The sequence below is a fragment of the Laetiporus sulphureus genome (assembly GCF_001632365.1).
Source record: "Laetiporus sulphureus 93-53 unplaced genomic scaffold LAESUscaffold_15, whole genome shotgun sequence".
Taxonomy (NCBI): Eukaryota; Fungi; Basidiomycota; class Agaricomycetes; order Polyporales; family Laetiporaceae; genus Laetiporus; species Laetiporus sulphureus.
In genome coordinates this window covers 36,277-59,098 of record NW_024468524.1, presented here as the reverse complement: position 1 = coordinate 59,098, position 22,822 = coordinate 36,277, and the positions used below count along the sequence as shown (strand labels likewise).

Here is a 22,822-nt window from a genome sequence, read left to right as displayed (position 1 = left end):
TTGAAGTTCGACGCCACAGACGCGTCTCGGCTCTAGGCGCGTGTTGCTCACATGATTCGGCCGAGACACGCGGTCATGTGAGCGCGAGATCAGCTGCGACTTCGCGTCGATACCTCCGGACTCACAGGTATCCACGCATCTTTTTCTCCCCCTCCCACCATGGTGACTCACGACCCCACAGAATACATGGACCTCGACGACCCGACACTCCCTGGATCCTCTCGTTCATCCTCCCCGTCCTCTCCCAGCGTTCTGACGATCGATTCTTCGCCTCCTTCGTCTCCCAACATCGTTCCGCTGGGTTCTGCGCCCTCGTCTCCTGGCCTCGCTCACCCTTTCGCAGCATCTACCAAGGCGGACAGGCCTCCAAAGATTTATGAGAAGCGCTCGCGCTGGGATGAGGATCATAGCCAACAAGCGACGAGCATCAAGGCACACGACCATATGGACTTGGGCGAAGGGCCGAGTTCATTCCCTCCACGAGGCTATACATACGTCGTGAATGAACGGGAAGTTACTGAAACGTCTCGCATGCCACAATTTGGGGATCTGTTCGCGGCATCTGCCAAGGGTGCATGGCATCCTCCCCGCAGCGAGAGGAAGCTGGCTCGCGTGCATTCTTGCGGGAGTGCATATTCGGACGCAAGCGAGTTCATGCTAGAACGCGCTACTGGGAGCAACTTCTCCTTGAAGCCCGTCTCTGACAATGGCGAAGACACCGACACGCTTAGTATGACCGACCAGGAGGATACGCACAATAATCGTCCGAATCGTTGGAGTTTCACCACCGATGAGGATCGCGGGCAGCTCATGTGGGATGAGGCAATTACGAAGGCATGGGACGTTGCAGCCGAAGGCGGCGACATTGAAGTGCACATGAAGTACGTCTTCTCATGCCCTTGATTGCCTGACTATGCACTCTGTAATGTCTAGAGACTCTTTCTCTGTAAAGCTATCTTTTGCAAGTTCCTGACGCCTCTTGTAACATAGTGATCGTTCGTTGCTACAGACACCCGTCACCTACATCCCGCCATCCATCAGCGATCTCGGGAACACGATCCCCGACGTCTATCCTCCTGGCACGGTTTCTTTCGCCCAGCGGAGCATTGCGAACGGTCTTGTCCCCCATAAGCGGCCTTTCACACGTTCTGTCACCTTTCCAGTGTCAATGACGCCGAATCTACCATTCTTGACCGAAGATGGTGGTCGCCGCGTACTGATGAAGTCGGGGAGTACAACTTGGGTGAAACCCACGATGTCGTCATTAACATCGCGTCAGAAGGAGATCCATCTCTACCTCAGCAATAATGCTATTCGCACATTGCCGGTGGAGCTGTTCCACCTCCCTCGGCTGACCATTTTGATTCTTCGTGAGTGTCTCGAGCATGTTGTTCCTTCCTTGACATATGGCTGGGCACTTTGAGTCGCTTCGGTGGAGTAAACATGTTACTTTGAGTGAATTGAAGTCCTATCCAGGATGGTCAGCGCAATCAAGGATAGTACTGCTCGCATTCGGGTCTAAACGTTATATGCGTGGCAAGCGATGGGTGCGAGGAGCAAACAACATCGTCAAAGTGTGCTGCACGCCCATTACATCCAATACCTGTTTTAGACCCGCATATAATCACCTACACATTTCACTGACAGTGACTTCATCCCGCAGGCAGCAACATGATCTCCGTCCTGCCACCACAAATCGCCCAGCTGCATGGTCTCCGCGAACTCGACATCACGTTCAACAAGCTCTCGTGGCTGCCCGCGGAGTTGCTTAGTATGAAGATCGAGGATTTCAGGATCTCCGGGAATCCATGGATGATTCCTGTTGATGCATTTGATGATGCCACAGGACAGAACCAGGAGCAAGTGTCGGATGCAGGGAATAGTGCATCCTCAGTAGAAGAGAAGAAATCCAAACCTTCGCATCCTCTCGTGCACTTCACCATCCTTCCCCTCTCCGAACTATGCTTTCGCTATCTACTCTCGCCGGCCAGTGAATATGCTGAAATCGCTCGTGAGACGGACTGCTCGGGAAAAACGGTACTGGAGGCAAAGTACGCGCTCCCTCTTGCCGAAAGCGACAAGCCGCGCTTTGTCATCGAGACGCTCCGCTCGTGCCTTCCCAACGCAGTAGCGAAGCCGGCCTCGAGGAAAATATCGAAAAGCTATTTTGACGATGACGTGCATACTCGAAGAAATGCCAGCCATCCCGTAGGCTATCCCGCCAACGTCTCAGACGAAGGGTGCGACAGCGACATTTCTCCAGGGATCTTTGTATGCCCTTCATCCGACCATCGTACGGAAGACGGCGCCTGGGTCAATGAGCGGACGCCCATCTTCGTGCATCCCGCTGAGGAACGGACCACATGGGAGCGCTCCGTCGCGGGGCACGACGTCAGCGCAGAATGCCAGGGACGTGGGGTGCCTGTGCGTTGGCGTGGTTGTAGGAGGGGCTGCCTGAACTTCTTGGACACGCTAGAAGCAGCGGGTGCGCAGGAGCACCAGGAGGACGTCGAGATGACAGAGTTTGATGGCGACGGGGAGCAGGAACAGAGCGTGCAGGTTGTACAACTTGGCACGGGGGGATTGGGGGATATGGAAGACTTTGACATTGAGTAGCGGGTGTCCCGGTGAGGGCGAATCGGAATTAAATGTACTGCTAGCTGACCCATTCATAACACAACCTATTCGATACAGTCTTTGCATCACTCTATTCCATATGTACAGCACATTTTTACCCTGTAATACTGCAGTCCGACGGTGTGCATATCCCGAATGAGAGAAGAAAGCAGAATGAGGAAATGGCGCGCTGATGCTCGCTGTCCACTGCGCAGCCAGGCTGCACAGGATTGCAGATCGCCTATTTTAGTCGTTGACCTCAATGTCACACAACATGTTCACCTGCTGTCCGCCTTCCTCGCTACAAACCTCTTTCGAACTCCTCTGCCTAACTTCCGTATTTGATTATTCTTGGGTCTGAAGAATAGCGCAGGGCCATGAGCTTGGATCAGAATCTGTTCACGCTAAATATCACACCGAGTACGGAGGACCCGAATGTCATCGACCTCGTGGACCCTGCGGGCACCATTCACTATCGAAGACACCGAGTTCCAGACAGCACCACGTATATAGTCAACGTGTATGGTAAGTTGTGAGCTGCTTTGATTCAGAGAACTGCAGACCAGAATGTGTCCTGATGATTCTCGATCAGATCCTACCACAGACTCCCTTCTGGTCACGGCTACTGCACCGCTCGCAACGAGCAAGCACAAGACTCTTCAACTACATAACCCCAGTGTTGTCGTCGAGCTGAAATATACCGGAACCCTGACATTCAAGTGGGGGTTCAAGTGGGAAGAGTGAGTACTCGAAAACACATGTCCGCAGCACGCATTTCGCTGATGGTCGAGCAAGTCATGAGTTTGAATGGCGGAGGGAAGAGTGCTACATTCTACGGAAGCCTGATCCTGCTGTCTTGGTGGCTGTTACGAAGGAGCCTGCGGGGAGATTGAAGACTAGCACAGTGCAGATACTGGACTACAACTTGAATCGGCACGTCTTCTAACTCGTGCACATCATCGAAAGATCGTCTAATCCGATACATAGTTTCGATATAGATGATAGGAAGGGCCTCGAGATTATCATTCTGACCGCGTTGCTCACATTCCAAGACGTCAACGACGCTTACCACGCTCCGCGCGCCGAAGATGCTGCCATGTCCACGTCAGTACCGCCTGCAACTTCGTCCACGCTAACCAGTTTGCGCACCCTCGGGTTCGGCACTGGACGCCCTTCGCAAGATGCAGTACCCACGCTGCCGCCGAAACCTCCACCGCGCGTTGGGATCGAGCGCATCGCTGAGATGCACATGCTGCGTACTTTGCAGGGCGAGGGTGAGGCGAACGAGCTGGAGGTGACTGAAGAAGGCAGTGTCGAGGAATACGCGCAGTTTGCACAGCAGCTGCTTAGTGTTCGTACCAATTTAGTGGTGACAAGCTTGTACAACTAAGATGGATCGGTTCACAGGATGAAGCGATGCTCTTCGTGACCGTACGCTCAGCATCTCCTGCGGAAGTGCCGAAAGTATTGCGCGTCGTGGAAGAGACCAAACGCCTCCGGTATAAGTCTGGTATGTCTTGAACGATTTGTCTTTCTGCTTTCTCATTCACGGGACCTTGTCAGGCCTTGATGATGAAGAACTCCATCAATACGTTTCGTATGACGCGGACAAGAAGTCCAAAGGCCCCCGGCGAATCAATTTGAACGATCCCCGCCCCAAGGACAAACAGAGTGCATACGCGCCTCCAAGTAGCCTGCTCGTGCACCTTAGCAAGATCGACATGCCTGAGCTTCAGCCGAAGGCTGAGGTGAAGGATCCTGGCCCCGAGCTCGGGTGGATCACCGGTGGAGGTCCCAGTTCGTATGTGGACAATGATCCGGCCCTTCTAACGGATTATGAAATGGGCGTGCTTCGAGAGAGGACGAAGGGTAAGAGTAACGAGAGAAATCGAGCAGAGGAGAAAGTGCGCAAGCAGATGGAGAGGGACCAGAAGCTAGCAGAGGCAGAGCAGAGGAAGGCGGACAAGGAGTACAAAAACCAAAGTGTGTAAGGTTTGATCTTTTCTCGCCCATAGGACTAGAATGTGATGCGTCTTTTTGTTTGCATAGACCCGTTTTCTCATCCAGAGGCTAATCGGCTCACAAAGCCTTCCGTGCGTAACTCGAAGTACCACGTCCCGCACTAGACACATCCGTCCCGGCCTTTTCCCTCGCCCGCACAGCCGAACAATCCAGGCATATATGCCACTCCTCCGCCCGAACCTGCGTCCCCCCCCCCCCCCCCCCCCCCCCCCCCGCGTCGTATGCGCCATCGCCGTAACCCATCATCGAGTTGGTCTGCAGAGATGTCATGTCGTTCGGGCCACATGCGCTGCAAATGTGCTGCAATACGCTACACCATGGGTATTTGTTGTGACTGCGCTCGTATCACTTGCACATTTTGTCAGCGGTGTTGGGTGCTGAAATTCGGTGCATCGCAAATCTCCCGTCGTATGTTATATAAGGACGTGTCGCAGGTCATTACTGCTCATATACTGCATGTAAGTTATTGGACAATTTATGAATGGACGTTGACGTTGACGTTGATCAATGAAGTTACGAGGTCATCTCTTACTAACAGCACAAGTCCTTCGACGGCTGGAGCTTCTCTAACTAGTAGCTGTAGCACACGTTGCCGTACATAGTGCTTCGGACTCTTGCTGATTGGGAACAATCAAACTTATCACTAGATTTTCTGAGCAGCAACTGCCATCTCTCGAAGCATTTTGTTCAACGATGGGGTAATAGTTCAATTTCATTTTTTGATACAATTTATATACCGCCGAAGGCGGTCGAGGGTGTGGCTAGGTACAGGTGTATCGTAGGACGGGAAGTAGGGACGGAGGTTAGTTCAATTACATGTGAAACGTAAGTATAGTCCGGAATAGAGGCAATACAAGTGTCCCATGGCATCTCTGCGCAGTACAGTAAAGGTGTATGGGATCAATGAAATAAAACGGTTCGAATTGCGCGCCATAGCCGCCGACTACGGAAAACGACGGGATAGGTCTACAGTGTATCGTATGTTCGTGCGCATTGCCTGGATTGCAAGCGACGCACGCCAGCTTTCGACAGCTGCTGTCCATTTCTCCGCGATATCATCGACCTCAGAGTATGCAGACTCCCATCGTGGGTAGCGGATCTGAATTAAGCGATTGATAACCTCGTCAGCCGATGGACGCAGATTTCTGTCTTGTTCCCAGCACTCCTCCATCAGCACCCAGATAGCATCAGAGACCCCTCGTTCTGTACTCTCTTCATCATTGGGACGCTGAGGGCGGATGCCTTTGGTGACCTTCCATATGACACAGCCGTCATATTTGCAGTCGTCGAAAGGCAGTCTGTCGGTGTACGTCTACAAAACGTCTATCACATTGTACGGGACACTGAGCCACCGCGATCTCACCTCCCACATCACCATAGCCAGAGCATAGATATCAGCTGGTAGGGATGCTTGATCATGCTCTAAACCGGCGCTCTCTGGGTCGATAATCTCCGGTGCGGTCCACCGCACGGGCGGATGGCTCAAGCGTGAATCAGTTGTGAGGTCAACTATCGATGCCAGTCCAAAATCGGCTAGGCGTGCGGAGCGGCTGCTATCTATCAAGATGTTATTCTGACGATATTGCTGTCAGCGGTCAATAAGATGGACATCTTGTATAAACATACTAGCTTCAGGTCTCCGTGAGCTATTTTGCGCTCATGCAGATAGTGCAGTCCCAATGTGACCTCAAGAAGCTGCATAGGATTAGTTAGGCATTTGGGAGAATTTAACCCGATGAAAGATTGCTTACCAATCGATGTCGATCACTTTTCGGGTGCTTTACTAAGTATGACTTCAGCGTACCGTGCTCCATAAAGTCAATAACCAGGCCCAATCGGGATTTGATGGTAGTCACTCCCAGAAACGGCACGATATACGGATCGTTGAGGTGACTCCAAGCAGCCGCCTCTTTATAGAAACTCTGCAAAGCGCAGTCATGCAGCCTTTTTTGCATCAAAGTGTGCATTCGATAGGACGATCACCACAAACCTTGGTCAATTCTTGTGGATAAGCCCGAACCTGTTTTACCACAACTACTCGTCGCGAACTGCTTTGCCGCAACACTGCGGAATAGATATCTGACATGCCCCCGCTTGCAATAAGTTTTCCGCTTTCTATTGATTCCGCCGGCAGTAATATTGACTTCGGCAGTTCACTGTAGACCACACAGAGTTGTCGCAGCGTTGTGAGATACACGGCTTGATCGGATAAATGTACCTTGCGTTCTTCGAATTCGCGCAATGCCTGTTGTCTCTACGGTAAGCAACGACCCAGAAATTCAATTTTCTTAGCTGACCTGATCGATGTCATTGATTAGCTTGATTGGTTCTTTAACCTCTTGATCGAATGAAAGCGCCTCGCTTTCTTCGACTTTGCGTAATTTCTGTTGTCTCTGCGGTGAGCAACGACTCAGAAATCCAGTTTTCTCGGCTGACCTGATCGATGTCATTGATTAGCTTGGTTGGTTCTTTAACCTCTTGATCGGATGAAAGCCCCTTGCTTTTCTCGACTTTGCGCAATGCCTGTTGTCTCTACGGTGAGCAACGACTCAGAAATCCAGCTTTCTTGGCTGACCTGATCGATGTCTTTGATTAGCTTGATTGGTTTTTTGGCCTCTTTCGTCTTTCTGGATCGTAGCACTGCATACGCTTTCTGAACACGCTAGAAGCGGTGTTCCAATGGCCATTCTAGTGACAGCGAGTACTTGAAAACGATGGCGATTACCTCGTGTGAATGAGAATATTGAGATTGCGGGGGCCTAGGCTGAGGCTTCGTATTGAACTTGACGGGAACACAAGGTCGACCCATCCCTCTGTGGGCTGGCCGATACGCGGAGGACCGTCGCCGCTGCAGAACCACAAAGCGCGGTTGGGCAAAGAGCTAGAACGGCGAAACGATACCGAGCTATATCACGATGATAGTGGAAACGACAACGACGGCGAAGGAACAAAAGTACGAGGGATCAGATTGTAAACCTCCGCATTCTGCAAACAGAGCCAAAGCTCTCCGGCAGGGATCAGCGCCCATGCCATGGGCTGACGCCCCTACGCGCCTGTTGAACCACCACCTAGGTAAGTCGTAAGTCGTAAGAGGTCACAAAGTCGACGGGATACACACACCATACGCCGCACTTTGTAATACACACGAGATATGTGCACCAGGTCCGTTAGCTTCGGGATGTGCAGCAGGCCAGTCCTTGCTGCCATATATATGTGACCGGTTATCTCACCAATCAGAAGTACTAAGTCATTGAAATAACAGCTTGCATTGTTATAAATGAAGGTATAGAAGACACTATGCCATGCAATAAGCTGTTCAAGCCGTGGCAGGCAAATTTCATAGCACATCAAACTGCAGACAAACTGTGGGACAGTGAAGATGAATGTACGGTTGCTGAATATTGAATGGCCACCTCATAGTTGGTATTGATCGGTGAGCAGTGACATAACATGAATGTGAAATCGACATGTATCCAGGGGGGGAGGCTGTGAATGAAGAGTTGCAATGTTAGAGAGCAAGTTGAGGCATGAGGCTCATAACAAACAACTAGATGGACCAAAGACTTTCATCACCTCTACTCCAGCTTGTTGCTTGTTTAACCGGGGGGCTGTGGATGAAGAGGGCCGCACACAGGTGAGTCACATATGGGTGCAATGGGTAAGTGGCTTGGCTGCGTGAGGGATACCCCTGCCGTGCGATAGTAATTGTTAGCCTCGCGGTCTATACTGGCGAGAAAGCTCACACGTAGCAATAGATGGAGTTCCCTCAATGGTCGTGCAGGCCCGTGTAGCCCGTCCGTAATCGCTGAAGGCATGGCGAGCTCTTGCTCGCCCGTGCGGTCGACAGCAACCGGGCACCGCAACCTCGAGCAGAGCAAGGGAAGGGCCAACAAAGAAACATGTTCCTGCTACGTATCACCTGGTATTCAATACGTCAGCGTGCTGAGATCCTTCTATTTCTCCCTCTCCCTCTCGCTGATGAAGGCCTGCTCGAAGAACTGCATGGCGGGAGGTCGAAACAACGGGAGAACGTATGCCACGGCACAGCATTCCAAATCGATACGCTAATCAGGAACAAGTTACGATCGCATGAAAGGCTATCACGTACCAGTGAATCACCTGAGATCAACATCGAGCAGCGACGCGTTCGCTGCTCCACAAACGCTCGCGTGATCATGTTAGAAGCGCAGTCGCACCCAACACGTTGAATAAAATCACAGGAACAGGTCCAGCTTACAGGCCACCGGACGACCGAGGGAGTCGGAGAACAGATCTTACAAAGTATATAGACGCTCAGCGGCAGATGACCCCAATGAGTCGTTCAGTGTTACGTCCGCCGGGCTTGTGAGACATACGGAGCAATCATGTGCCGGTGTTGAGAACGACTTGCAAGCCGACCACTGTTGCAGTCAGAGTTGTGGGCGTATCGAGGCCTCGAAAGAGTCCAGCAACAAAGCAGCAGCATGCAGGTGTTTGAACTCGTCGAAGGAGAGTCGAAATAAAGCAAAGCGAATGAAACTAGAACTCGTCGAAGGAGAGTCGAAAAGCGAGTGCGGGGAGAAACACGTGCTCGGCGATGCCATCCGGGGAAGACCGAGGCATGTGATTGGCCGTCCCCAAAGCCGAGCTGGTACATCAACGGGTCCCTCAGCTCGTCTTGTTTCCTCGTCCCTGTCGTCTCTCCCATCACTACCATGTCTTCCGTTGTACAGGCAGTCTCCAATCTCATCCCCTCGTCGGGAAAGGCAAGGGCGCTTGCAAAGCACGACAATGATGTCGTCATCGTCTCTGCCGTCCGCTCTGCGATCACAAAGGTGCGCGTACCTTCACTTCAGGTCGGCGACGACTGCTCATATTTAGTCTGCCTTTAGTCGAAAAAGGGACTTTTCAAGGATACCCGTCCGGAGGAGATTCTCTCTGGTGTTCTTCGCGCGGCCTACACCAACATTGGCCTCGACCCCTCACTTATTGAGGACGTCACTGTCGGCAATGTCCTCCCACCAGGAGGTGGCGCGAACGCTGCTCGCATGGCTGGCTTCCACGCAGGCATTCCAGTCACAACTCCTGTCGTCACCATCAACAGACAATGCTCATCCGGTCTCGCTGCTGTGAACACTATCGCCGCTCATATCATCTCAGGACAGATTGACATTGGTATCGGTGAGTGGCTATGCGAGCCTCCGGTCTCTCGTGCTGACAATCTCTGTTCCCCCGTAGGTTCTGGCGTCGAGTCGATGACTTTCGGCTATAACGCGGCCGCCAACCCAGATGGCTTCTCCGAGGAGGTCCTTTCGAACCAGCTCGCTGCAGACTGCCTTATCCCCATGGGTATCACCTCCGAGAACGTTGCCAACGAATACGGTATCTCGCGCGATGTGCAGGACGCATTCGCCGCCTCTTCATTCCAGAAGGCTGCGAAGGCGCAGAAGGAGGGCCGCTTTGTGCCAGAGATCACACCCATCACCGCGCCGTGGATCGACCCGAAGACGGACAAGGAGTCCAAAATCGTCGTGGACTATGATGATGGTGTGCGGGACGGCGTCACGAAGGAGAGCCTGTCAAAGCTCAAGCCTGCCTTCGCGAAGAATGGCACCACACATGCCGGTTCGTTCGGTGACTATATCGTTAGTGGGCTCGCAGCTGACAGACGCGTTACAGGCAATGCTTCGCAAGTGTCCGATGGTGCCGCCGCCGTCATCCTGGCGCGCCGCTCTGTTGCACAGCGCCTGGGTCTACCCATCCTCGGCAAGTTCATTGGAGCAACGGCTGTAGGCGTCCCCCCGCGGATCATGGGCGTCGGCCCGCTGTACGCGATTCCGAAAGTGCTGGAGAAAAACGGGCTCAAGAAGGAGGACATTGACTTTTTTGAGATCAATGAGGCGTTCGCGAGCCAGGCGGTGTATGTCGTGCGCGAGCTTGGCATCGACGTGAACAAGGTGAACGTGTGGGGCGGTGCGATTGCGATAGGGCACCCGCTTGGTTCGAGTGAGTGTCCGGTGTTGCCGAACATTAGCTATTGTAGGCTGACTAGCACTTTTTCACAGCCGGTGCCAGACAGATTGTCACTGGTCTCAACATTGCAAAGCAGACCGGCGGCAAGATTTTCGTTACCAGTATGTGCATTGGCTCTGGCATGGGCATGGCTGCTGTCTTTGTCAGCGAGCAGTGAGCTGCGAGCATGTTGATTTTGTGTGTTTGATTCCTCTTGCCGGATACCAAGGAGGGGGAGGGTATGCCATGACGTGCGGTGTAATACCACGGGTTTTCGTTGAATGAGACATTGAGCTTTGTATGCCTATCTTTTTGTTATACCACTGCTGAAATGGATCGTCGATTCAGAAAGTAGCGATATATTTTGATAGGACATTTCATTGAGTGATCGGGAGACGTTGATGGGGATTGTGTACATACCGTCAAGAGTATGCTAAGCTCATTCATCACGCAAGATGATCTCTCGCTGAAGAGATCATGGTATTGCGTGAACAAGTAGTATGTACAGTGTCCAAGTGAGGCACCATCTTGTATCCTCGACCATTGACGTTAGAGATGAAACGAACGTGGGACGTGAATCGAACATTCGACAAGCAGTGCGCGAAAACGGCCGCGAGTGCAGAAATGACCTGGTCCTGCACCGGAATATGCCGAGAAACAGGACGATCACTCTGAGTACAAAGGCACGCCCGTCCCGCGAGTGGGCAGAACGTATATGTTGAGTTGCTCCGTGTAGTATAGTATGTCCGACAACGCGGAGGAAGACCGGGGTATGTACCGACTTGTATCGGAGATGCATAGGACGAATCATCGATCGAGGTCAATCGGGAGGATTGATATGCGATCATCGTCCTATGCACCATCATCTGAGTGGGCATTCGCACTGCTCCGACATCGGACGGGGAAACAATGAAGCTCAGCGCTCATTAATCATTTCTCAGCGTCCAAGTCGGCCAAGGAGGGCCTTTCCCCATGGTATCTAGTCGGCCAGCCGTACTACTAGAAGTACGAGCAGTAATGCCAACGAAGACGAGGTTAGCCTGGCTAGTGCGACGAGGTCATGCTGAGACGCACTTCCAAAAGCACATCCGTGATGGTTTCGGAATCAGCGGGAAGGGAAAAATGTGCGGCAGAATCACTGACCTGGCCCACGGTGTATGCCATACAGTGCGTAGAATCTCGGCCAAGACCAGTTGTCGAGAAAACGAGAGAGCATAGACATTGAGCGCGCTGCGCACGTCTTGTGTGACAGAGTGTCCCTATGCATCGGAATGGAGGTATGAGACCGTAGGAGTGTAATGAAAGCAGGCTATCGTTAAGGAGGACAGGTGACTGGATGAAGTTCACCAAACGAGGTGTTTGACGTTGACGTGAGCGAATTGTGGAACTTGTTGAGCAGCTTCCGTCTAATCTGACACCCAGTCCTCTCTCGTTCCTGGAAGAGCACACGTAATAGAAATGGGTTGGGTTCCAGTCGTCAGCAGCCCGACGCCAAGCAACCGAGAGCAGCAAGGTATTGAGGTTCACGTCTGGTAACGGTGTATGGTGCCAGATGATGACTAGACATGCACGTCTGGATAAGGCAGCGCGGCATGGCGTTTGCGAGAGACTGTAAGTACACCTCGGAAGAACTTGGGAAGGAGTCTGAAATACATGGGCGTCGCGTCGACCGTGTTCGTGTTCGGGGATGACTCGGTATTTTCACTGGAGCGATGATGCTATTTTGGACAATTGCTCCGTCGTTCTAGACAAGTAGACTGATCATCTGCCAGTCCGAGGGGCGTTTTAATAAATCGCTGTAGGCATTTGAGTCTCAAAGAGTACGAATATGTATGACGGGAGCATTTGGATTGGCTCATCCGTAGATATCGTTTGCGCTCGAACAGCTTCTACTTCAAGGAGCACTACGTTTGGATCGGACTGTTCCACGAACTGAATGACAACTTGCCCTGAGATCTCTGTCAAGCAATTGATTACGAGTTGTTGGAAGAGCACTATCACCGCATGAAACTTAGATTTTGACTGGTGGAATCAATCCTGTTTGTGATAGTGATGAGTTACGTTGATGCAGTCGGGACTAACAGTTGAAATTGGCTAGCTTCGATCTCATTTTACAGTCAATCTGCCAAATATGCTCAAAATCAGATCAGTGTTCCAAGCTCATTTGCATATGAAAGTAGCGCTGTGCTCCACTTGGGTTGCTTGGACCGCTGGAATAGACTGATATATCATCGATTCATCTGACAAATGATCCCATTCATAGATGCTTACCGAAATGATCGTAGATGCATGTCATGCATCGTACTCATCGGGAAGCTGAAGATGTTGATGATGGTGCGACAATGCGTTCTCGCGAGGTTCACAATATCAAAGGAACACGTTCGTGGAAAACATGATGTATTGTGTGACAAAATCTGAAGCGGTGCGGAACTAGAGTATCCCTCCATTACGGGCCGTGTCAACTTGAGCATGCGTCGGCACGATCTTGAGATGGAGGGTTTCGTTCTCCCTCACGTACGGTTCAAGGTTCCCCCGTATTCGCTGAGCCAAAAGGCCGCAGCACAGGAAGGGCACCCCAAATATCAACCCGCAAGGTGATAACTTTCGATGAAAAGACAAACGCCAGACTAAGCGCCTATATAACGGTGCGCGGTTCCCGCGCACGGACCACCCCGCGAGCGCGACTATAAAAAGGCGCCCTTGGCGTTTACGAGTTCTCCACAGTCAACTCGACCCGAAGCTGGCCTGGAAAGTTTTCGTGCTTCAAGAAACGGCTGGCCTTCGGTCCCAATTTTTCTTGGGATTATGATCGAGCAGAGGGATTCTTCGGAAGCCATGAACTGGGCATGCCGTTTGCTTCCGACTTTCTACTGGGGAGCGGCTAATCAGATCCTGGCACATTTGCGCTACTCTCGTGTATGTTTCTAGTTAGCACTTCCAATCTAACGTACTGTCAATGAATGCGTGGCTCTTTAATTTAAACGGATGCAGCGGAACGCCCTTATCGCCCCCCTCAGCTATCGGCCGACTCTTCATACCGTATAACTGTGCATACAGGCACGCTTTTCAATTGACTGGGACAGGCTCGTGATTGAATCGCATTCTGAGCATCGACAGGTGATATAACTCCTGTCAATGCAATGAATATGACCAATCACAGCATCACGAACAGCTCCTTTCCATCTCTTTGGCTCGGCGAATGATGCTTTCGATACCGCCGATAGAGTTCTACACTGATGATAGAACACCCGCATAAGGAACGTGAGTCATTCACTGCCGCCAGTCTATCGAAAACTGAAATCTACGAGCCAAGAGAGCGTAATCCGCGAACCACGCACTATTAGATCGATCGCATGACAACTTGCGAATGTGTTCTGTGCAGCGAACCTCATCTGACTCATACGTGCAATTGGCATCCATGCTAACGGTCGTGGTATGTCCGGCAGCCCAGGGAACTGACCAAGAGGCTATTCTGGTTGACCCAATCAGCAGCATTCCAAGGTACGAGAGACTACTCTTCAGTCAATACCCTCGATCACCCCGTCAAACGAGTATACCAGGTTACCCGTATGGACGCGTCTGTACCCCCGGGGAACCGGCGAGATCCCGTCGGGGTAATACATGCACATTCGGAGCGTGACATTGCCCGATAACTGCATAAAGAAGGCCGAGCTGCTGATTCACATTGATGAATTGCGCAGTTTGCCGTAATGGTCACGTACCTGCTCCTGAACAGCGCATTTAGTGAGAAGCTCCTCCTTTTCATCGTGGGCCTGCGAAAACTTATGGCTGTGTAGATGCGTGCCTCACTGCTGATGATAATGACAGAACGTGGGCCGCTCTTGCGATGCCATAGCTAGCTCCTCCCTTTCATCATGGTTCTTCAAAGTTTGTGGCTGCGTAAATGTATGACTCACTGCTGATGATAACAACAGAACGTGGACCGCTCTTGGGGCGCCATAGCCAGGCCATCGCCCGTGTCAAGCATGGTTTTGATGGCTGGAAGGCTGCAACGATGCGTAATCATTGATAGTACGGCGTCGAATGGCTCTAGGTCAGAGTGTTCCGTATTCACGCCGGTCGTTCGCACGTCTGTTGGCAGTTTATGCCTATTTATCATTTGCGGCCAACTTTCGCATTGACCGTGATGCTGATATCTGATACGGAACGATGCCCAGACGAACCTGGTTCAAGCCCGCTTCTACAAAAAAGTATCGTGTATGAGATGATCAGCAACGCGTGGCGTTCATCGCAAGATATCAATGTTTACAAAGACCGACGGAGACCACTATTCTGGAAGAATGCCTGCCAGAAGCCATCCCCTTGAAACCTGCTGGGAAATCTAACCGCCTCAGCCATTGAGGAGGCGACCATTCGAACGTTGGCCCTGACTGAAGCCAGAAGTACGAACTGAAGAAAATTTCCTCTATGAGCGCTCGGGACATTTTGTTCGTTGCGTTTCGACTGTGGTCAGTTGAGAAGTGGACTTGCATCTCTAGCGCCCAGTCCACCAACCATGACGACTTCAACGCGCGCAGCAGAGGAATCAGTCAGCTTCCCCGCCGCGTCACACTGGATATCGCGCAATGCAAGTGCCGACGCAGGCACTGGCATGGAACCGCTCGGTGAGTGACTCTATACCCAGTTGGCGCCGGCGAATGACTAGCGAGTGTTGACTGGAAGACCGAGACGATGCATTTCTTGCTGAGAAGTTGACGCGCCTTTCGGATAGGACGCGGGTGCAGAGGACGAGCCTGCCTGGAACGGACATGACATTATGCCAGATCAGTGCATCATTCACAGGCATTACCGATACGAGCGTCAATTGATCTGCTTCATCCAACGCGGGAGAATCGCGTTGGCATCTTGCGCTAGCCGGCACCTCTAAGCGCTGACGCTATCATACAGCCGTGATGGTCACCTCCTTCTGGCCTAGATCCCAGAACCCTCTTTAGGGAATTCTGTTCGAGGGTTCGAAGTGGCAGAGTCGACATCGAACTCTCGCTCGCCTGGCTAATCTTCATGTGTGAGAGCCCAGAACCCAAGACACACTAATATCGCGGGGTGTCCGGCGGCTGCAGTATACAGATTCTGTCCCGTGGGCGGTCCACAAGACGTCCGACTCGGAAACTTACGCCAACGGTTGGCGGCATCGATGCTGCCAAATCGCAGCTCATCACCCCGATCCAAACGTATGCAAGAGGCCGTCCGGGCTATCGCAAAAGGTCGGCCAATATTGAAGCTTATTCGAGTGGCTGCGGTTCGTAAGCCAGCCCTCCGACGATCCCCCGTGGCCGATTCAAATATCAGCACTGCATCGTCATGACCATACGCTGCTTGACACAACTGGCCGTAGTATTACGTTGACGCGGTCATGCCATGTGCATGCGACCTCGCCCTCGGTGATTGCGTGGTACCGTCCTGAATACGGCGACGGGCGGTCATGGGCGCATGCCTATCGGAAGGGCTAGCCTGCTTCGCATTATTCAATAGACGCTATGGAGCGAGAATGTGGACTCAACTAATGATTCCAGGAACAAGGAACATGTGCTTCCGTTCGTCATATCAATATGGCGACAGCACCTCGTAATCGCAGAGCCGGGTGCTTCCACGTCACGGCCTTAATGCTCCAGGATAGCGGGCTCGCTATTGGAAGCAGATCCGTCGGACGCCGCCTGCGTTCGCACGCGAATTTCCGCATCGAACGACATCGTGTATGGCGCATCAGCACGATGGGAACGTCGCATCATACCCTCGTCCGCGCATTTCTAATCGCTCTCGCACGGTCGCCCGTGCACGCGTGTGTGCTCGGGACATCCATACGCCGCAACAGCTGATATTGCACGCGCCTCGTTCCTCCTACAACCACTTGATGTATTTTTGGCCAGATATACAACGAATCGGAGCGGACGGGTTGGCGAGCAAACATAACAAAGACCATACAACGAGGAGCACAAGAAATGATACAGGAAAGAGCATATAGACTATAACGTGCGGCGGCGGCGGCAGATTGCATGCAACGCAGCGGTACGTGCCAACGTGACTTTACGCATCCCAAGACGATACGAGGCGCAGCCCCGACCAAGCAAATCCCTACCAAGCAGCGTCCTTTCGGCAACCACCAGCATCTTTTCTAGAACGATCCGGCCATTTCGGTAATTGAGGGCGAGAAATACACATAAATAAATCTTTGAGCGAGGGAGAGGCGACCGACGTCGGCTTAGTTGGTGGAGCGGTACGAATCACGACGCTCGGACCTCGGGCTCCCACCCGAGGGCGTGCCCGACTGCGCTGGCGAGGCTGGCCGGTTCTGCGCGTCGAGCGTCTCGTGCGTCGACGACGGCGAGCCCGTCGCAGGGGTGTTGAGCAGCGAGCGAATTTCGGGCAGCGTGCTCGCGTTGTGGTAGTTTCCCTGCTGCGGCTGCTGCAGGGCCGGAGGGGGCGGAGCCTGCTGCTGCTGCATCGCGTCGGCGCGGGGCATAAGCGACGGGTGGTTCGCGTGGTGCGGCGGGAGCGCGTGCATATGGTGGGTCGAGATGGGCGGAAGGCGCGACGACGGAGGGGGCGTCCTGGACGACTTGAAGGAAGCAGTCACGACGGGACCTCTTTTGTGGGGGAACTGTTCCGGGCGGGGGCGCGAGTGCGTGCGCTCAAAGAGACCACACTTGTTGCACAGCTGATGGACAAGCCAGGATCAGTGAAAAAGGACGCCGGGATGATCGGGCGCCGAGTACGTACCACTTTACCGGGGGTGAGGCTCGAGCGGCGCCAAGTGGACGTGTCGGTTGTTCGGCAGTTGTAGCACTTGCGGCGGACCCTGTCGCTGAGCTTGGTCGCAGCGTCATCGGTGTGGATGATATAGTTAGCCTGACCGGGGTAAGGCTGAGACGCGACGTAGGACGGGCGGATGGCACGCGTGGAAACTTGGCCGGAATGTGGCGCGGGCGCGTAAGGAGAGGTCTGGTGGGCATCAGATGCGTATCGCGCGCTCATGCTCGAATTCGGGTTGTACGGATAACCCGGCGCCTGGTGCATGGGGGCCGGGTGCTGGTAGTACGGCGTGGACGGCTGGGAGACCTAAGATGCACGTGAGCACACGTTCGGGGATGCCAGCAGAAAACTTACGGGAGGGGAGGGAGAGATGGACGAACTCGCAAGCGAGGACGTGGACATGGCAGGCGAGTGATGGAGAGTGGCAATTGGCGGCGGGGTGGGCTGCTGGTGCATGCGTCCGTAGTGGGACGAGTCTTCGGGGTGGTGACTGAACGCGAAGGGGGGCGCGTCAGAGCGGTCGAGGAAGGAGAGACGAGGGGAGTGGACGAACGCAGAGGTTCTTTCAGCACCGTGGACGCGATGGGGCATACTCGAATAGTCGTGGGGCGGGTAAAAGTGGTGGTAGTGCTGTGAGTGAGGGCGGGTTAAGAGCGAATATGGGAGATCAGAACGATCAATCATCGGGTGAAAGGAACAATGTACGAAGCGACGAACCCACTGGCGCTGATCGTGATATCCCGAGTAGGGGGTAGATTGAGGCGGAGCAGGCTCGACCTTGACGCGCTTCTGGGTTGGAGAGGCGGTGGTCGTGACAGGGTGCTCGGCCGATGGCGGGGACGAGTTCTGCTGGCGGGGGGTCGGGGGAGTTGTTGGCCTGCTGGGGACGTTGAGGGGCGGGGGAGGAGAGCGGGCGGGCTCGCTGAAAGGAAGTGGCGTCAGAGGGAGGAACTGATGGGGGTATATATATGCAAAGGCGCACCAGTTGAGCATTTCTCAAGGCTGTCCGGTCAGGAGCTGTGCGGGAAGACGATGGGAGATGGGAGCAGGATCACGAAGACTAGCGGGCGCCCGGGAAAGGCCTGAGATGAGGAGGACTTGAATCGCCCAAACCAGGATCCGGGAGGTCGAGCGACATCAACTTTCCAGTCTATATCAGGCAGCCCATCATCCCCTTTACGCGCCGCCATAATTCCTCAATCTCCGCGATTTCTCACGCATCCCTCGGCCACCCCTCGGCCATCATTCAGCAGCAACAGCGACCCCGACCCCGCCCCCGCCTGCGTCCGCCGTTCGAGCCTCGCCCAATGCACGGTGTGTGGGCACGCGGCAGCAGCGAGAAGCCGGCGAGCACCATCAACGGCCGGCATCACCTTATCACAACGACCCTGAATGCAGATTCCGTCGTGCTCGATCTGAGATGTTCATTATGCCTCTCTGCACACGCCGCCCCAGCGGCCACACGCGCTGCGATAAGTGCGTGCCGTCCCATGATCCGCTCGACTGAGCCAAGGCTGCCTTTGTGAAGGGAAGGTGAACTGCCTCCGAATGCGGTCTGCATTTGATCACACTCTTCTCACGTCCACTAATCCTGCGTTCATCACTGCCGCCTGAATGACTGATCCAATCCCTCTCCTTGGCCAATCCCGTGCCCTCCCTCTTCCCATGCCCCGCCACTCTGGTCCGCTAATCCGCACTCTCCTCCCCCTCTCGGTAAGATAGCGACCGATTTCCGTCCACCCCGGCCATAGACCTTCCATTTCATGCCCACCTGATGCGGCCGCGTCTCCGAACCGCTTAGCACGCGCCGCCTCCCCACGCATTCAGTCGCAGCCGTTGCATCGCTGCTCACCTTCTCAGCATCATGATTCACCGGCGGAGCTCCGGCATCAACGTGCTGTCTTTTCGCCTCTCTGATGCCGGCTGATGCACCGCTTGGTCCGCTGGAAATCATCTCCACCATCGAACACGAGGCGCACGCCCTGTGTTAACAAAGGCAATGCCGCGGCCATGGCTATCGTGATAGGGAACTCACCATTCTGCGATGTGTTCCCAGATGGAATCTCCCACTGATGTCCATCACAAGCTAGCCGTTTCAGCGCGTCTTCTTCAGTGCCACAAGGATGAACAGATCGAACCTTGATGGTGATACCATCTGTCTTCCGGGGGTGCTCGTCCCTTTGACGCCGGCTTCCGCGCAAGTCGTTCAATTTGCTGAAACCGTCGTCGCTAATGCTGTCTGTACTATAATTAATTCTGTTCTGTGTGGTATGTCCGCGGTCAGCGCAGATGGACTCCGTGACTTGACGCGGCAACAGCGTGCTCGACATTATTATTCGGCGGAAATTTGATCCCCAGATGCCATCAGAATCGAAAAAAGGTACATGCCAACCCACAGCTGCAATAATTTCGCAGTGATGATACCAAGCTCTTCCCGTTAGAGTTTATCGTGCACAATTACTCTCGCACGTCTATGATAGGCGAGGAACCTCTGCAACAAAGTTCCGTCAACCAATCAATCCTGTACAATTAAATCTCGCCTAATGCATGCACGGCGGTCTCAGCTGCCGACGCTGTCCGCTTCCAGGCATGCCCGCGGGCATTGTTCGGCCTGGAGCAGGATCAGCGTACGTCTACATTTACCCGTCTTGAGCGTACGGCATCGCAACATTGACCGGCGTCCACACTGCAGCCTGAGCGACATCGCGGAAGGGACGCCGTCAGCGCCCTGGCCGAAGCGGGAACATCATGCCGTCGCCTCAAGCATATCTATCATCTCTGTTCGTATGATGCGCACCCATGCGCGTGGGTATCAGCAATTTTGCTCTGTTCGTATCGGTGCGTGGAGGTCCTGGTCCCCCGCAAATGAGATGTAGGGCGAGGGAACAGGATTCGTGCTGCATCATGAGCGAAGATGGGGCCGTTGGCCGAACGAGTCTCACGATGCTTGCGCCCGTTCGACGAGACGACGCCGCTCTATGGTCGCTAATCCGAGCGTGATAGCCCAGAACGGTGTCGGCGATCCGTTGACATCGTTACCGTGCGATTCCACGTTCATTGCATGAACGATCCCGGCGATGCTTTCTGCCTGCAGCGCGCGCGGGACAGTGGTATGGATGTCTGGAATGCGTTGCCTGGCGAGGCTTCTCGTCTTCACCATGTGCGGTTGGCACTGGATATCCGTCCACTTGCGCGTTTCATCCGTGTGTTCCTGGAAATATCATGCGGCCGGGGATTTGCTTTCCATTGGTGGTTCTATTATGATTCGTGTCTCAAGTACACATTGCCTGACTGCTCGGACAGGGTCTCTCTCCGGAAGCTCTGTTGCCACCACAAGGGAAACGTACCCCAGTCCACCTTCGCTATTCATTCCAGAAGCTGTGTGGTGTGATGCCATGCCTCTGCGTCGCGATATCTGGACGGGGTCAATACCAAAAATGCTGCGATCGCATTAGCTGTGTGGTCCACGAAACGTGTCCAGTGTCTGCATCGCCTGCATATCAGATAAGTCAGCCACTCTTCCCTGTATCAGCCATCGTCTTGACCACACGCCGGTCGATCGCCAGAGCATTGGTGGTAGTCAAGGCGGCCGCGGCGCAGAGTACGAGATATCCGAGCATCGCCTGCTCTTTGTCTCCCTGTTACAGATAGCATCAGCATCACTGCTCCAAGGAAGCGGAAAGGTGATGCGCAAGCCTGGAGGCCCAATTCGAACAGGACGTGAACCTTACCTGGCTTCGGGGTTCCTAGGACCTAGGATGACATGGGAAGTTCATCGCCCTCGCGTTCAGCGAACGGCGAACGAGGCAGTGGGGAGTCTTCGTTGTGCATGGTCACCCCTCGGAATGTGTTCGCTTCCGTACATCAATAGAGTGGATGTGGATGAGAGGCGTCTACAGAGCACCGGTGGAGTGGAGCTATGCATGCGGCTGTGCGGCACCGCAGGGATTCCTTGTAGAACGTCCACCGTCGATTATGATAGGTACTAGTGCTCAGAAGCGTGTACGAATACTAGGATATCCTGATGTCTGATCCGCGAGCGAGGCCTTGAGGCACATCGAATTCACACATGAAACACCTTCTCAGCGCCTATTTACTACTACTCGGGCGCTCGCGAGCGCCTGTCTTCATTAGGTTCGCCTGCTTTATGCCACCAGCCCTCTCTGGCCACCACGCGCAATGGACCCCACCTTCTCGCCGTTCAGTTTGCTCACCGTATTTCAATAAGACCGAACGAAGGCACGAGAACGTCCAGGGCACGACACCGGCAGGTGATGACAAGGAGATATCAGACGCACTCGTAACTTCTTGCTACTTCTCGGCGGCGGACTCTGGCGCCAGAATCCGAGCCGAATCAACGTATTCTAGTGATGTGATTGCGCGTGATGACTTGGCAGAGAGTGCCAACTCATCTGCTGATGCTGTTTCCGAAGAGATCCAGCTGTTGCTGCGGAACGCGGCTTTTCGGCGGTTCCATGACCTCTTCGTGAGCTCATATCATGATTTGTACATGGCAAAACCAATTCTGATCCAAGGTGAGAACCGTGATGGCCGAGGTAAGTTCCGTGTTCACCGCGCCCGTCTGCCTGCAGAACACGTAGCGGACGACCCGTGGAAAGTCCTGGTGGCCGTCGCGCTCCTGAACAAAACCGCAGGACGGCACGCCGTCCCGACCTTCTTCGACCTCACCGCGCGCTGGCCCACCGCACCCGCTCTCGCCCAAGGTTCGCATAGCCACTTTCGCTGCTAGCACGCCTGACAGCGCCCCTTATTCGTGGAGATATTTATAGCGAGCCCGGATGCTCTAGAACGGCTCATCACGCACCTCGGGCTCGGAAAGTCTCGCACGAAGCGCCTGATAGCGCTATCGCAGGCATACGTGTCCGACCCCCCGCAGCCCGGCGCGCTGCGCCCTTCGCGGTGCTACGTGCAGGCCCGGATGCTGTCCAGCGAGACGGGCCTTCTCGAGAAGGTCAGACAGCGCTATCCACCTACATGTGCGTCGCACCTTCCTGGAAGCGGGCCATATGCGCTGGACTCGTATCGGATATTTTGCGGGCCTCCCGACGAGTGGAAGCGTGTCATGCCGCACGATAAGGAACTCGTAAAGTACATTGTACGTACATCTTACTCAACGCCCGCAACCTTGATTGCTGATGTGATATTTTGGTGCGTAAGAAGTGGAAATGGGCCGTATCGGAGCTTCGCAGTTGGGATAAGCTCGATGGGCCCGGAGAATCAGTTGGTATATCCTATTTGCGGGAACTGACAGATGAGCTGCAGACCTAAGTACCGCATTCACCTCATACGTATCATCGATGTAAAGATCCTGTGCAATGCTGTATCTATTGTTGGATATAAGCTTTCATTTGTGGTTGTCAATATGACTGAGGCGTGGGAGGAAGATGGTGTGCAGCTCGCA

The 22,822-nt window shown here is 53.7% G+C and overlaps 7 protein-coding genes across 7 annotated transcripts; 5 read left to right on the top strand and 2 right to left on the bottom strand.

Annotated features, from left to right (window-relative positions):
• Positions 1–159: 159 nt before the first annotated feature.
• LAESUDRAFT_812051 (uncharacterized protein) lies at positions 160–2,796 on the top strand (the record flags this gene model as incomplete). Its single annotated transcript, XM_040914374.1, has 3 exons — positions 160–881; positions 991–1,370; positions 1,664–2,796. 3 exons carry the CDS (start codon positions 160–162, stop codon positions 2,614–2,616), a joined length of 2,055 nt encoding a protein of 684 aa, XP_040765115.1. The 3' UTR covers positions 2,617–2,796.
• Positions 2,797–2,860: 64 nt separating this feature from the next.
• On the top strand, positions 2,861–4,804 carry LAESUDRAFT_724832 (uncharacterized protein). The gene is made up of 7 exons (XM_040908704.1): positions 2,861–3,141; positions 3,209–3,356; positions 3,412–3,549; positions 3,604–3,967; positions 4,024–4,126; positions 4,180–4,599; positions 4,666–4,804. The coding sequence occupies exons 1-7, from the start codon at positions 2,994–2,996 to the stop codon at positions 4,740–4,742; spliced, it is 1,398 nt and encodes a 465-aa protein (XP_040765114.1). The 5' UTR covers positions 2,861–2,993; the 3' UTR covers positions 4,743–4,804.
• Positions 4,805–5,581: 777 nt separating this feature from the next.
• LAESUDRAFT_651147 (kinase-like protein) lies at positions 5,582–6,593 on the bottom strand (the record flags this gene model as incomplete). The annotated part of the gene is made up of 4 exons (XM_040904286.1): positions 5,582–5,950; positions 6,002–6,211; positions 6,265–6,333; positions 6,390–6,593. 4 exons carry the CDS (start codon positions 6,591–6,593, stop codon positions 5,582–5,584), a joined length of 852 nt encoding a protein of 283 aa, XP_040765113.1.
• Positions 6,594–9,128: 2,535 nt separating this feature from the next.
• On the top strand, positions 9,129–11,079 carry LAESUDRAFT_698641 (thiolase). The gene is made up of 5 exons (XM_040906350.1): positions 9,129–9,452; positions 9,510–9,798; positions 9,856–10,242; positions 10,297–10,623; positions 10,683–11,079. Exons 1-5 carry the CDS (start codon positions 9,333–9,335, stop codon positions 10,805–10,807), a joined length of 1,248 nt encoding a protein of 415 aa, XP_040765112.1. The 5' UTR covers positions 9,129–9,332; the 3' UTR covers positions 10,808–11,079.
• A 5,668-nt stretch (positions 11,080–16,747) lies between these two features.
• Positions 16,748–18,424, bottom strand: LAESUDRAFT_107527 (uncharacterized protein). The gene is made up of 6 exons (XM_040901187.1): positions 18,383–18,424; positions 18,122–18,322; positions 17,954–18,030; positions 17,755–17,890; positions 17,368–17,697; positions 16,748–17,305 (listed from the first exon to the last, which is right to left on the bottom strand). Exons 3-6 carry the CDS (start codon positions 17,989–17,991, stop codon positions 16,850–16,852), a joined length of 960 nt encoding a protein of 319 aa, XP_040765111.1. The 5' UTR covers positions 17,992–18,030; positions 18,122–18,322; positions 18,383–18,424; the 3' UTR covers positions 16,748–16,849.
• A 1,789-nt stretch (positions 18,425–20,213) lies between these two features.
• Positions 20,214–20,983, top strand: LAESUDRAFT_724824 (uncharacterized protein). Its single transcript, XM_040908703.1, has one exon. It carries the CDS (start codon positions 20,526–20,528, stop codon positions 20,853–20,855), a length of 330 nt encoding a protein of 109 aa, XP_040765110.1. The 5' UTR covers positions 20,214–20,525; the 3' UTR covers positions 20,856–20,983.
• Positions 20,984–21,656: 673 nt separating this feature from the next.
• On the top strand, positions 21,657–22,738 carry LAESUDRAFT_724821 (uncharacterized protein). The gene is made up of 4 exons (XM_040908702.1): positions 21,657–21,935; positions 21,993–22,124; positions 22,191–22,516; positions 22,579–22,738. Exons 1-4 carry the CDS (start codon positions 21,911–21,913, stop codon positions 22,687–22,689), a joined length of 594 nt encoding a protein of 197 aa, XP_040765109.1. The 5' UTR covers positions 21,657–21,910; the 3' UTR covers positions 22,690–22,738.
• Positions 22,739–22,822: the final 84 nt, after the last annotated feature.

Coding starts and splice junctions, on each gene's coding strand:
- LAESUDRAFT_724832 (XM_040908704.1), top strand. CDS start 2,994: ATGAGCTTGGATCAGAATCTGTTCACGCTAAATATCACACCGAGTACG. Junction 3,550..3,603: donor CTGGACTACAACTTGAATCG/GCACGTCTTCTA, acceptor TCCGATACATAG/TTTCGATATAGATGATAGGA. Junction 4,600..4,665: donor CAAGGAGTACAAAAACCAAA/GTGTGTAAGGTT, acceptor TTGTTTGCATAG/ACCCGTTTTCTCATCCAGAG.
- LAESUDRAFT_698641 (XM_040906350.1), top strand. CDS start 9,333: ATGTCTTCCGTTGTACAGGCAGTCTCCAATCTCATCCCCTCGTCGGGA. Junction 9,453..9,509: donor TCCGCTCTGCGATCACAAAG/GTGCGCGTACCT, acceptor GTCTGCCTTTAG/TCGAAAAAGGGACTTTTCAA. Junction 9,799..9,855: donor ACAGATTGACATTGGTATCG/GTGAGTGGCTAT, acceptor GTTCCCCCGTAG/GTTCTGGCGTCGAGTCGATG.
- LAESUDRAFT_107527 (XM_040901187.1), bottom strand. CDS start 17,991: ATGCCCCATCGCGTCCACGGTGCTGAAAGAACCTCTGC. Junction 17,891..17,953: donor GGTGCTGAAAGAACCTCTGC/GTTCGTCCACTC, acceptor CTTCGCGTTCAG/TCACCACCCCGAAGACTCGT. Junction 17,698..17,754: donor CCATCTCTCCCTCCCCTCCC/GTAAGTTTTCTG, acceptor TAGGTCTCCCAG/CCGTCCACGCCGTACTACCA.
- LAESUDRAFT_724824 (XM_040908703.1), top strand. CDS start 20,526: ATGCGTTGCCTGGCGAGGCTTCTCGTCTTCACCATGTGCGGTTGGCAC.
- LAESUDRAFT_724821 (XM_040908702.1), top strand. CDS start 21,911: ATGGCAAAACCAATTCTGATCCAAG. Junction 21,936..21,992: donor AAAACCAATTCTGATCCAAG/GTGAGAACCGTG, acceptor GTCTGCCTGCAG/AACACGTAGCGGACGACCCG. Junction 22,517..22,578: donor AGGAACTCGTAAAGTACATT/GTACGTACATCT, acceptor TTGGTGCGTAAG/AAGTGGAAATGGGCCGTATC.